At 32.5% G+C, this 14,061-nt stretch overlaps 1 protein-coding gene across 1 annotated transcript in view; it reads right to left on the bottom strand.

Annotated features, from left to right (window-relative positions):
* LOC129952038 (uncharacterized) overlaps positions 1–13,753 on the bottom strand; it is a 183,579-nt gene extending 169,826 nt beyond the window's left edge. The window contains exon 1 of the mRNA XM_056064460.1: positions 12,093–13,753. Within this exon, the coding sequence (XP_055920435.1) occupies positions 12,093–12,123 (31 nt within the window). The 5' untranslated portion in view covers positions 12,124–13,753. The remainder of the gene's footprint in view (positions 1–12,092) is intronic.
* Positions 13,754–14,061: the final 308 nt, after the last annotated feature.

Below are 14,061 nucleotides of genomic sequence, written 5' to 3'. Positions count from 1 at the left end.
CTAGGTTCAGTGGTGACTTGATCTTTATCCAACCGAATATTGGAATATTATAGATTTTTCTTTATATTTCGCAAGAATTTCACAGAGTTTGGCACCCAAGTTCTTTTATTGAAAATGTGTGCTAATAATATTGATGAATCTTTTCTTCGTTGGATTAGAAACTATTGGATGGTTTCAAGTCTGTATATATCATAAAATAAATGCAGGTTTTCCCCAGGGCTCTGTTTTGTCTCCAATAATATTCTGTATACTCATAAACGATTTTTGTATGTCAATTTTCTGCTGACGAAAGTACCCTTAGAGTATGATAAGGTCTTTTAAGTCCAATCTTGACAACATTGTCACATTCAACATTGCTGCCAAAAATGCTGCTTAGGATTTCTTCGACTTCTTTAGGACCAATATTAACCGGTATCTCTTCTTTAATTGTTCCCAACACTCACACTGTGTTTAAATTTAAATTTATTAATAATCTTTTGGGCACCTTTAAACTCGAAGCATTTTAAGAAATACTATAAACAAATCATTAAGAAGAACGATCAAATTAAAATAGATTCTGTGGCAACTACCCCTCTCCCTCCTATCCGATAGGATACGAGGACTTCTTGTATGTTTGTCATTTTTTGACATTTGACAGATAAAAACCACGTTATAACTAAAAATGGACCGATACACACTTCAAAAACTCAAACCTTGGAAATTTTCATTATTTTCTAAATGTTGTACAAGGAAAAAATCCATTTACTCAATGAACATTTTTGTTGAGGTAATATAAAGAAAATCGATGAATCAATTCATTACCCAAATGAATGTTATTTGTTGATTTAACGAAAAATTTATATTCATTGTTTTAATTTTTTTCAAAACTCTGAAAAAAATGCGGAAGATAACATTTAAAGCTCTTTTTATTGAAAACTATTTGTATTACATCGAAAGTACTAATGAAATGTTTAATTACTTTTAATTACACTTTAAATAAATTAAATTTCTTCCGATGAATGATTTTCTAAATATATTTATAACTACCACCTAGTAACTTAACTCCCAGATCGGGGTTGACATTCTTTTGCATGTAAATACTTTTAGTTTCAATTGGACGGCGACGCGACAAACGATGAGAACAACGACGCGACGCTTGTGGGATTTTATGAGACATAATATTAACCTTGTACTCAATTCACGCTCTGGCTAACATAAAAGTCTATCATATTATATTTCTAAATCATTTTATTGTACTGTTTTTAACAGTGTAATTTAATCTTCTAAGTTGTATAGTTATAGAACATATGTACATATGTATGTCTGGCGAAAAATACACTATTTTAATATTTAATATTATTTTCTTACTTCTAAATACTTTGAATTTAGTCATTTTATTTGTTTGCTTCTAGAAAAAAAAGGTTCATCAGATGATTAAGGTCGAAACGATTATAAACGTCAAAAGGGACAGCTAACACTTTGTCTGATGATGCAAGGATACTCTTTTAAAAAAGCTAAAGTTCAACAAGTAACCGAGAACTCGAGTAACTTTTTTAAAAGCATATTTATATATATATTTTTGACAGTCAAACTTTGCATGGGAAATGAATACTCAAATCTTTATATTCTAAGCGGGAGTGATTATCAATTGTAAGCCTTGGGGTACTTCTGAGTTTGAAAAGATAGGGCCCCAAGGTACAGTAGAGGAAATTCCCATAAAAACACTACAACATTCCTTGCACAACTCGTTTGCAGTCGGTGTAAACCTGGCAGAACTGTTTACTAATCCAAAACGTTGGGTCAAACCAAAAAGGAAGGCAACCGTTAGTTGTTAAATATTTTTTATCACCTAGAAAGATTATTCGTGTTTGATTGAGGAATAAAATAAAAAAGAGAAATTTAAAGGCGTAAATTCGTATAAAAACAGACCTATTGAAAGTGGTTATTTCATTAAGCTGTTTGAATTCATAATTGAAAGTGTTAGGAAATCATTTTGTGTGCCTTAAAAACTGATTCTGGAGATTTTTTCTTACAGAATCTCATAATCAAAGGTCAAAAATCACTGCATACAAAAAATGTAATCTTTCTGATCGTGAAATCGCTAGAAAAATAGGGAGATCCAATACATTTATTCATATAACTTTTTCAAGTTAGCTGAAAGTTATGAAAAATTGCTTACCACGCGTAAAATAAAAAGCTTACAACCCATCAAGTTCGAATGATATCGCGTGAAGCCATCATGAAACAAGCTCTTCACAAATTAAAACGAAACTTGAATTGCTTATCCAAAAACATCCAGGAAGCCACCTTAAGATGCAGCCTATAAGTCAGCAAGGCTATAGTTTGCTGAAAGTCACATCAGCTGAACCCAAGAGTTTGTAAAAGTTCTATTTAGTGATAAAAAAATTCAATTTGGATGGTCCAGATGGATTTCAGTCCTATTGGCATGTCAAACGTCTTTAAACAGAAGTGAGAATAAGTCGGAACACCGGTGGCGTCAGCATTATAGTTTGAGCAGATTTTTCTCCAAATGGAATTGCATTCGTGCCTGGGTGACTGGTTTGAAGAGAAACAAATAACATTTCTCGATTGGCCGCCTCGAAATCCCGATTTAAATCCTATGGAGAATCTTTGGGGAATAATAGTCAGGCGTATTTATGCCAACTGGCACCAATTTAACAACGTTCAAGAGCTCCGAGATGCAATTATTGAAAAATGGGCTACAATTACAACCGCGGATCTTGAAAAGCTTGAGCAATCTTGCCAAGACGAATGATGTCGGTCGTAAAAGTAAGTGGTGGCTCTACAAAATATTGATTTAATCAAATACAGTTTTATGATCAAAAATTTACCGTTGTTTTTAATAAACAAATAACTGTTTTTATGGGAATTTCCTCCTTTTATTTAGATATTTTTTTTGTTTTTTCGTTAATAACTTTTATTTCATTTTGTTTAAATTCAAAAAGTTATAGATATTGTTCTTAACAACTTTAAGTACATTTTCTTATTTCATGAAAATGCATGGCTATGTTGAATGCAGCGGAAAAAAATGCATACAAAACATGTGTTTTTATAGGAATTTCCTCTATTGTATTTCTAACAATGTGTTGGAACGTATAACTACCAAACTTTCAGGCCTTATTATCATTTTGTCTACGTTTTAAACTCAAGTTCAATTTTGTCACGATTTCGAAACTTGCCCTTGCATAGGTATAACTATCTACGTAATATGTATAAACATTTCCATCTAGACCAGACAATTTTCAAACACAATTATATCGGTTTCCGGATTCAATTTCCCAAGCAGACAATGCAACGTCTATCGTCATTTTATATCATCCACCCATCATCTAAATCAACCTCTCTCCAAATTCTTAACAACCCTGCTTGATTGATCCAAAATCAATCGAAAATGAACGTTTCCTGTTCGGCAAATCATCGTAGTATCCACTTAAATGTATGAAAAAAACACATTATGTGTAATACACCCTGTGGGGTGCAGCGAACGTCGAGATGGCGGGCGGTCGGGCGCCTCTTAGTCTTCAATTCTTACGTAAGAACGTCGTCGTCATTCATAGTGCACATGTTCGCCAAAAGTGAACAATACACTCAAAATTACGTATATACATTATGTATATATAAATTTATAATTAAATTATGACAATCAGCTAACGATGTTACATTTTATTTTTGTTTATAACAATTTTTGTTGGCTTGTTGCTATAGTTAGTGGTGGTCTTAAAACTATATTTGTATCTTTTTTTTGATTAAATACAATTCCTCATATGTTCGCCCTCGTTATAATTCGTATTGCATGCTGAGTTTGCTTCAAAACTAAACACTAAAATTGTCTAATAGAACATAACAATATTCCAACAACAACAACATATATAAAACTGCCCCGGAATGCGCACAGTTTCAAGAAAATGAGAGCTGACGTCGAATTTGTTTTCATCGTCGTCGTCGTCGTAATCGTCGTTGTATTGTTGTTGTTGTCTGCTGGCAGAAAAACATTCACAAGAAAACCTACGTCTGGTTTAAATATGTTGAATAAAGTCTGCATAGTCATAGAAACAACGACGACGACGCACCGCACAGTTGTTGGATTCTCCAGAAGTGTGACCAGATTTTGTGTAATTGGTGCGTGAGGCAAGTTTTTGTAATTTTGTAAGTCAAAAAGATTTGTATGCAACATGACGCTACATTTATACAAAAAAGCTAAGTCGACTTTTTGAAGATGTTAAAGACTAAAAATAAGAAAGAACAGGATCTAGAAAAATATAGCCGGCTTTTATAGGGACATAGTTCTATTGTTAGACGTTATTTGAATAATATTTCTATCTTATAATTTTTCTTTGACAGTATTTCTTTATTGTCTTATACCTAATACTGTAATGATGTTAAAAAACGGTAATTTAGAAATGGGTGCGTTTTTGGTATTCCTTATATAGTGAGAAATTGCCAACAAAACGATCCGCAGTAGCCAGATTTTTGTATTTAAAAATTGGTATAACTGAAAGAAGATCTGTCAGAATAATAATAAAAACAAAACAAAAAACAGAAATAGAAAAAAGTTTTTTGAAAATCAAATTTTAAAATTAACTAAAACTAACTAAAACAAATAAAATGAACAATTTTCAAGAAGAAATGGTAAGAAAACATCTGGAAATTGAGATTTTATACAAAAAAGTTAATTTAACAATTGCTTCAAGGGAGTTTGTTCGTAGACTACTACATTACACTTGTAATGAGCTTGATTTGATTTGATTCCCGTCGGAGATCGGAGTCGAGTCAAAATATGAGAAGAAAATCTGTGTGGAGGAATTGGTTTAACAGATAATACATTATATGGTCTGTGTATTTGATGTTTGTGTACAATCAATCAAATTACAAAAACAATGGACATGGAATAGGTATCACATTGTTATATAGTGCTGATCTGGTTAGTTCTTCATTGTTTAACACGAATCAAACAATCTCACTTGCACTTCACACATCCAAACACCATTTGCATTTTAAAAAGTGCTGTCAAACTCAATAATTTTTAATCTTCTTGTGCGGTGGAAACACCAAAAAGATTTATTTAATCTAAACTGAGAAAAACCTTTGGTGGGAACATATCAAAACTTAATTATCTTTACAATTGTTTTTTTTGCAAAATAAGCCCAGTTAGTCCATTTTTACAGATTGATTTTTTCCCCAATGGAAAATACATACATAATTCCAAATGCACAACTACTCAACGAACACAGCCATCGAGATACAAATGCAATATTAATCGTACCAACATTTGAGAACGAAATCACATAAGATCCATTCGAGAGTCGTATAAATGTTCAAAACACATCCATAGTAAGATTCAATTCTAAATTTTATCGGTGTTATTCATACTATGGATATTGTTTTTGTTATTCGTGTAAAATCCTATTATACTCTAGATAGAGTTTCCAACAAAACACGGGTAATATATGTTTTTCAAAATATATCTAAAATTACTCCTTAAAAACATAAGCTAAAACAGTAATCGTGTTTCATCAAATATCTTGACTGTAATTAAGACAATCCTGATAAGCTCGGAATTTTTATAAAAAGTTATACTGATCGACAAAATCACTTTTTTTTCTGTCGCACGAAAACAAAACAATACTATTTTAAATAAATAAGTTCTCATCTATTCGAATCTTACCTTAATTTTTTTTATCATATCAAGGTTTTAAAATACAAAAGGAATTCAAAAATAAAGTTCTTAAGGTTTTAAAAATGCGTTTGGAGTTAGTTTGTGATTTTGATTTCGAAGATGAACTTTGGTTTTAACTATCTCCTCGAATTTAACTTGTTTTTAACATCATTTTTATATTTTTGAAATATATTTCAAAAACTTGATGATGTAGCCTTTTTTAAGTGCAGATTCGATATAAAATCAAACTTTCAAAACATTTTGCCTTTTTCTGTTTAAACCCGATTTAGCCTTAATGGTTCACCGTTTCTTTAAGATATACTTATGACGATTTTTGGATTTTTGGAAAAATGTATGAAATGCCAAATATATTCCAATATTTGAACTGAGTACTAAAGAAAGTAATTCTAAATTAGGAAAACCATCAAGAATTCGAAAAGCATTACAGACATTATTTTTCTACTTTAAACACATCAAAATTCGTGAAACTATAAAAAGGTTAAGAGCTTTAAAAACAGCAACAATATTTATCATACTATTCTGCCAACAAGTTGAAAACTTCCTTCCAGAAGTCCTTGAAGCAGGTTCTCGCTCTTGTCATCAAATTTGACTAAGGCGGCAGTTAAAGCTATAATAAGTTTTCATCATTAAAACCAAACATTGGAATTTGTTTGACAGGTCGTTTATAGCTATCATAAAAAATGTCTGTCCTGATTGAAATCCACCGAAAAACAGAAATCTGTTATTGGAATTGAGTGAAATTGGAAAACAAATAAGTGGAGCGATTCGTTTCACTTTTCGACATAAAAGTATAAGCTTTTCAGAAAAATGTACATATTTCCGTCCGGAAAATAGGAATACATTTTTAGAGAAAAACAAATACGCAACTACACTTTTTATTCTTAAAAAAATTCTTTCCGATCAATCAGTATATAGTATTCATTTCTAATCAAAGAAAAACACCAAAATATCGATTCCCATTTTTTTCCGTATCGGTTTCAATGATAGCTATAACTGGTCCCTTTCCTTTAAGGAGAAAGATGCTGATTCACTGGACACCAAAGCAATCGGAATTTTTATTGAAATCAAAACTTTTTGTACAAAGTTTTTATTAACAACAATAGTCTTCAATTGAAAAACACTGAAATCTTCAAATATTTTAAAATTCTTAACAATATTCTCAACCTCTCTGTCATTATGTGCAATTTTAGGGAATTTCCAAAGTAATGTCAACGGTGAGCTTTATAGAGTCTTATTATCCGAATTTTTACTAAACAATGAAAAAATGAGTTTGGACGACTTCAATCTTTCCAAAAATCGTGTTAGCACCTGTCTTGGGGAGTTGCGATCCGTAAAGTTGGAGTCTGTAAAGGTACGATGATATGTTAATAACCTGGAAACGATTCAAGTAGTTAAGGCTAATATTTTTCAGCTTGAAACTATCAATGAGGTCTTGGAATTTTTGGAGTGGCAGAATGAGCTACTTCCAGCCTAGGCAGAGACTTGAAGAACACGTTGTATTTCCATAAAAAAAATGTTGGGCTAAATAGCATGCACATAGTTACTTTTTTAAGTATTTCAGGAAAAAACGACATCAAATTTTTGAAAAACGCTTTCCACATTGGTCACTCTTAAAATGCGCATACACAAATTATAACAAACCAAAACCCATTACAACTTTCGATTCGAATTCGCAATGCTCTAAACACGTAACAGTTTTTGTTCTTGTTGTTATTGTGCTATGCGAGATGAGAGTTAAATTTCTGAGGACTCATTTATTCATTACACCCTATTGCGCGTTTATTTTGTTGTCTACAAAAATGTGTACCTACATCGTGTATCTATAGTATCTTATATCTTTTTGTTTTAAATCTGTTTTACGTTTCTTTTTGCAACATCCCTCGTGCTTCTCAAAAAATAAAAAAAAACAAGAATTTCCCATTGAGATTGAAAATCTGTTTATATTTTGTATTTTTTCTTCACAAGGGCGAAAGATGAATAAAAAGAAATATTCGTAGATACTTATATACCTACGTATGTATTTAACTAATAAATAAAAACAAAAACTCAAGGATGTCAAATGGTACAATTTTGCATCTCAATTAGTACAATAGATACATGAAGAGGTATGTAAATGCTTTTTGTACCATATTAATATGAGTGCTTATATTTCTCATTTTTATTTTGGATGACACAGATTCTTTGTTCAAATCTAGGTACGTGCACACAGCACATAATATTTTCGTATTTCTTCATGGTAAATCTATTGTGAGTTCCCACGTTGGGCGCCACTCTTAGTGAATTTTATGACCGCAATCTGTCATCTTTACCATGAGTGACACGTCATCTAAAATTAATAAATACACCAAGTTTAAGAAACGCATTTTTCATCTTCTCTGTTTTGTATCTCAGATGTTTTTCTGTCATTTCTACAAGTATCTGAGAATTGTGAGGACTTGTTTTGAGTGATATTGATGTTATGTTGAAAATACAAATACCACCCCTTGTCACTCGCCCCCTTCCCTGTATTCATACTTCACTGTCCTATGATAACCTTTAATCTTTCTCTTCATTCAACAGACGGACAGAATGCGGTCACGATTATACACAGTATGTATGTATGTCGTCTATGTATGAAAGTGCCTACAAATACAAGTACAAATATTCATTTTGGCATATTATTGCGCCATACCTTGCGGTTCGTTCTTATATATTCTGCTGTATTTTGAGAGGGTGGATGCGGGGGTATTGTGCGAGTTTTGAAATGTCATTCAGTCAGCATCAGTGAAGCGAGCGAAGACACTCTTGATGAATTAATTATTATTAAAAATTAAATTTTAATTGAAGCAACATCAGTATTGTTAGTGTAGTTAGTGTACGTATACGCAAATGAGAAGGTTTATGGACTTGAGGCATAAAAGTAGAAGAACGCACAGATTCACCATATAAAATCGTTCTAAATTAGATAGATAGGAAATTATAGACATTGACGTAAGCACCGAACCAACGCGGACGACGACGAGCGACGACACGACGATTTGACGAAGCATGTAGGTTGATTTTGTGTTTCAGTTAATTTGAACAAAGAAAATATAGAAAGAATCTTATCGTAAATATACATACGCTAGAGCGTATGATGATGATGATGACCCCTGTATCTATATATGTATGTATATACTTATGATGATAATGATGGGGTGTGAAAAGTGTTTTTTTATTTCTGGGGCTGGTATATTTACAACACATCATCACTACCGAACTGATTACTTCATCATGGAATGGTATTTAAGTCCGTATACGTATATCAGCTGATAAGACGTCATTTTTATTTTTGAAATTAAAATTTTAATCGAGTTATGAATAATTTATTCTATTTGACAACGTATGTATATTAAGTATGGTTGAATTTATACATGAGTGTTGTTTTGTACGAGTTGCAAAAATGCAGGGGTTAACATTCTTTGACAATTCGCTTAAGCTATGATTTTGATAACATACGATGATAAGAAAATAAATCATTTAAATGACTGCAAAAACAAACCTGGAAGACTTTAAAACAATAGAAAATATTTGACAACAAAAACTTTGCAAACTTGACGTACGTCCAATTCGGGTATTTAAAATCAATTAAAACCAAAATTTCAAGGCCATGGCTTTGTGGAAAACTGCTCCTCCTAAGAACGTATTAAATAATATAATAAGGGTTTTTCCATTAATGTTTTATTTTTTATAATCGGCTATTTAGACAGCTGCCATCTTTTGACATTTGTTACATGAAAACTACGCCATTACCAAAAAAGACAAGAAACAGTTTACAAACTAAAGCACTTTTGAGTCACCGGACGTTAAGGTATTTTTCGGCCAACATTAGTAAAAAATTTGGTCAAAAAATAGTCATGCTTTGAAAATCAATCTTAAATATTAAAGAGAAGCAAGGTTAAAGATATTTTCTTTATCATTAGTCGAAGGCTTTTACCTTAGATTGCGTCCCGAAGCATTGAGTTAGTCAAATGTTCGCATTACTTGAAATCAGTTATCGACAGCCATTAATTTTGTAAATTTTCCCAAAATGCTTTTTTGTTGGTTGGTCTTACACCTGAAACATATATTTTAACATCTTAGCACAGGTTCTCAATCGGGTTGAGATCTGGAGACTTTACGGTCTGTTTTAATACATTAATATTTTTTGCTGCTTCATAATTTTACTTGGATTGCTTGGATGCTTTGGATTGTGTTGTCTTACTTAAAGACCCACCTGAGCCATTTCAATCTTTTGTGAATGGAAAACTTATCCGTTATTTTCGATGCTTAAAGGGATTGATTTTCTAATGCCATACGACCCTTTACATTCGTTTTTTAGGCATAGCTTACATATCGCCAGCAACTTTCTGTCTTTGGCAAGTATTTTATGACAAATAATAAAATTGGGAACCTTCGATAATCTTTTCCTATTGCTGATGTCAATGTAATGAATGAACTAAGAAAACCCTTTTTCAAAACTTCAAATTTCAGAAATAAGTGCGAAAAATAATATTTTTTTGCACTAATCGATGCACTAATACTTTTTTCGACCGTAATAATTCAACGATTCGATTGAAAACGATCGTAAATTTGTCATATTCTTACATTTAAAAAATATTTCACTATAAGATCCGTGAGAAATTATTATTTTGTTAAAATATTATAATTTGTCTACCAAGGCAGTAAGGAAATGGTAAAAATATGAGCTTAATAAAAATTTTACTTGCACTACTTTTATTTTCAACGCAACTGTAGATCTAAATGGCTGAAACACAAACACGCTTCAGCTTCGAATGCATTACGTTGGGCCTGCTTCAAGATTGCTTTGAATGACACTTCCAATATGACATTTCTAAAATGGCACTTCTGTCATTAGCGGCTGTTATTTGTTCTCAAAATAAAAAAAAATGAGTTTTGAAATGGAAAAAATTAAATATATCGCGGAAGTAGCTTACACAGCCTATAATAACCAATGAGAATACCTCCAAAAGCAATTATATTTTGTGTGTTGACTTTTTTGTACAGCTGTTGAGCTGTCAGACAAAGAAAATGTTCAGCAAATTTGAACTAGAGCTTCCGTTTGGAGACACATTTCGTACTTTTCCTTACGATTGTCAAATGAAACGTGAGGTCGAAGCGTCATTGTGGTAGCATGCTTTGAATTTCTATGGCTGAAATCGTTAACGTCAGGCGAGGCCGAAGCTGAAGCGTGTTTGTGTTTCAGCCATAAAGCTTCTAAAATTCAGTGAACCCTGAAAGTCCAATCCTTTAAATTAACCGGATTCGCATCAAACAACTTCGTTAAACTTCACATAAGAGGCTACGTTAATAAAAAGATTTTTTGCATTTAGAGCTCAAGAATTTTAAGAATGATTGTTGAGAAGCCTCTCCGTCTTCAACGTGCCACTGCTTAATGTGGGTTGTTGTGCTCACGGTAAAATTGGACTTTTCCAATTCGAAATTGAGGCTGGTTGATGATGGAACTGTTACGGTGAACGGATCTTTAAATGATTTTTTATGACCGAAACTATCGTTATTTGTTAAAGAAGCGTAGAAAACAATTGGCCAACGATATCGCGTTATTGAATACCTCTTGTACCCAAGTGCAATATAAAGTCTATGACAATAATCCACAAAGGATTCAAGACCTTAAAGACCGAATTCTCGAAGTTATCGAGGAAAAAATTCATGAAATAGTCATACAAAGCATATAGTGCTGAAACCTTAACCTTGGCGAACATTTGTTTGATGTCATGTTCCATTTTTAAGGACATACTTTTCCTTAAAAATGAATATACAATTCTGGACTTAAAAATATTTTAAAATATCGAAATCAACTCCAAGATTTTTTTTACTTCAGCAATTTGTTTCGATGGCGTGAGGAAAAAATCTGCCAGCCATAGAATTGTGTTGACATTGGACTTATTTCCGGGATGCGGCAGACATTTTTAATAACAAGATAGAATATCAAAAGTCTCAAATATGACTATTGCCTTGGGACTAAGTCACATTGCTGCAAGGCGCTTTTGAAATTTAATATTTTGAATAAAATTCACCCCAAATTGTGTCAAAATTAATTTTGACATTTATCAAGTAAAACGAGAAATCAAGTGTCAGACGCATTAACAAAAATTCGTAAGCATACAAAATTAGACATTTTAAGAACCAGGCTTGACAACCTGGTAGTTGGTAACCATCAGACTCATTTGAAACAATTAAACAGGTCTAAAGCGTTACAAAATTCAGCTTTATGGTTCGTAAGTATTTATGTTTAAAAAAATTATATATGTACGTATGGATTTTGAATACTGACTGTATAAGTGGGTCCATAAAGACATGGAAGCTGTAAAGTCATTACTTAAAAATGAAGAAATATAATTTAAAAAATATATTTTTATATGTGTAAAATACTCACTTCCTCTGCCGCTTCCCTTTCGTTTTGCCATTGTATTTGTGTTATTGTATAATTATAATCAAAATTCCAATGCAAGAAACTATAAGTGACCCTCGATGTCAACTTTTTAAAGTCCTTCAAAAGCAAACAAATATGCCTCCTTTGAAACGACACGACCGATCGAAACGATGCGACGCTACGCTACGCGACGCGACGATGATGAAAAAGGAAATGTATCCTCTTTCACTCCAATACAAGGTTATACATTTTTTTTGTTTATGTATATTTTCTCTTTTTTAATGTCACTTTGTTTTATATTGTTCATTCATTTTAAATGAAATATAAATTTATGTTAAATATTATTCAAAATAATATTGTTGGTATCTATCTTAAAGATACTGTGTTGAATTGTGTCGATAGGAAAAGTCCTTGAATAGACAACTTGTTAAGGATTCATTAATATGCTTGAATGACCATAAGACATTTATTTAAATTCAAATGTGTTCAAGTTATTGGTAGATGACACTTTGATCCTGTTTTGTTTATTTTTTCACTTTAGATTAATTTATTTTTTATATATAAAAGACTGATTAAATACGATAAGAAAAACTACATTACATTTTAATACGTATATCATTCACTTCAATATGATTTTATATTATTTTTTTGTTAAGGAAAAACTTGTAAGAAAATGTGTAAAAAGGTCCTTGAAGATTTTATTTTTCTATATATTTTTGTTTGTGTATGTAGAGTTGTATAGAAAGATGTAGATTTATTGAGAACTAACAAAAAATATAAATTCTGATATGCCAAATTCTAATCCTTTTTATTTGGTACTTTGTGGGAGGAAATACACACAATAAATCCTTATAAGGACGTTTTTCTTTTTGTTTTCTATCTATAGTTCGAGTTCGTATCGTGTTTGACTACAGTTAAATGATTTCCACACCCTTAATTCACTTGGTATAGCTGCTTGCGCCCGGGGGTGTGCAGCAGTGCCAGTGTCAGTGACGATGACGACGACTACGACGACGATGACTACGGCTTTGATGATGATAATGATGATGACGAGCCGACCCGACACGACACGACCCGACCCCAAAATATATTCAATTGAGGATAACAACAACACAAGAAAAATAAAATAACCAGAGATACACAGAGACTCTCTGATACTTAAGGTTTCCCGTCCCTTTACTTTTCACTTAAATGGGACTCTTTTCTCCTGGTCCTGGTCTGATAGGTAGGTCGGTGACGGTGAGTGGAGATGGGGGTGGGAATTCCAAGCGGCGACCTCTTTTCAGTTCGAATACTAAACAGAACACTCAAGAACAACAACAAAACACAAGGATATTCAGAAAATTCACCTCACACTTTACTCTGTGTTGTTCACTTTCACTCTGTTCGCTGTGTGAATTTTTCTGCTGCCCAGGGGGAGGAGCAGCGCGGCAGACTCACAGGAATCCCCCACTTACAACAGTGTTACCTAAACAGATTTTGTTTGCTCTACTATTGAAAAGGCAAGGATATCCTTGGGATTGGGATATCTGTTACTGTTACACTTGTGCTCTGCTCTGGCGTGGCGCGTTGCTAAGGGTTGCAATTGAGAGTTCTTTACCTCACTCTCACGTTTCACGTCTCACTGTTAGAACTACCGGATGTGTTAAAATAATTAATCAATCGAATCACCACACTATAGGTATTTTATATGACTACAAGAGAATCCCCGATAAAATTGGTCGAACCGACATCCAGCGACAAACACATTATTTTACTACCCCAACAAAAATAAAAAAGAATACAAAAACGAAAACGAATTACGGTATTCGGTTAGCGAAGCGCACGATGGTAGTAAAATTGTGACGTATAGTTTTATTATGGCGAATACCGTTGCAAGGCAATTCCATATTGCAAAACAATACACATTTTTTTGAAATTATTTTTTCAAGCAAAACAAAACATAAAACGCACTTAATCCAAAGAAAAACAC

The sequence above is a fragment of the Eupeodes corollae genome, chromosome 3, assembly GCF_945859685.1.
Source record: "Eupeodes corollae chromosome 3, idEupCoro1.1, whole genome shotgun sequence".
NCBI lineage: Eukaryota > Metazoa > Arthropoda > Insecta > Diptera > Syrphidae > Eupeodes > Eupeodes corollae.
The sequence above is the reverse complement of the archived record's forward strand: the minus strand, read 5'-3'. Positions and strand labels throughout refer to the sequence as shown.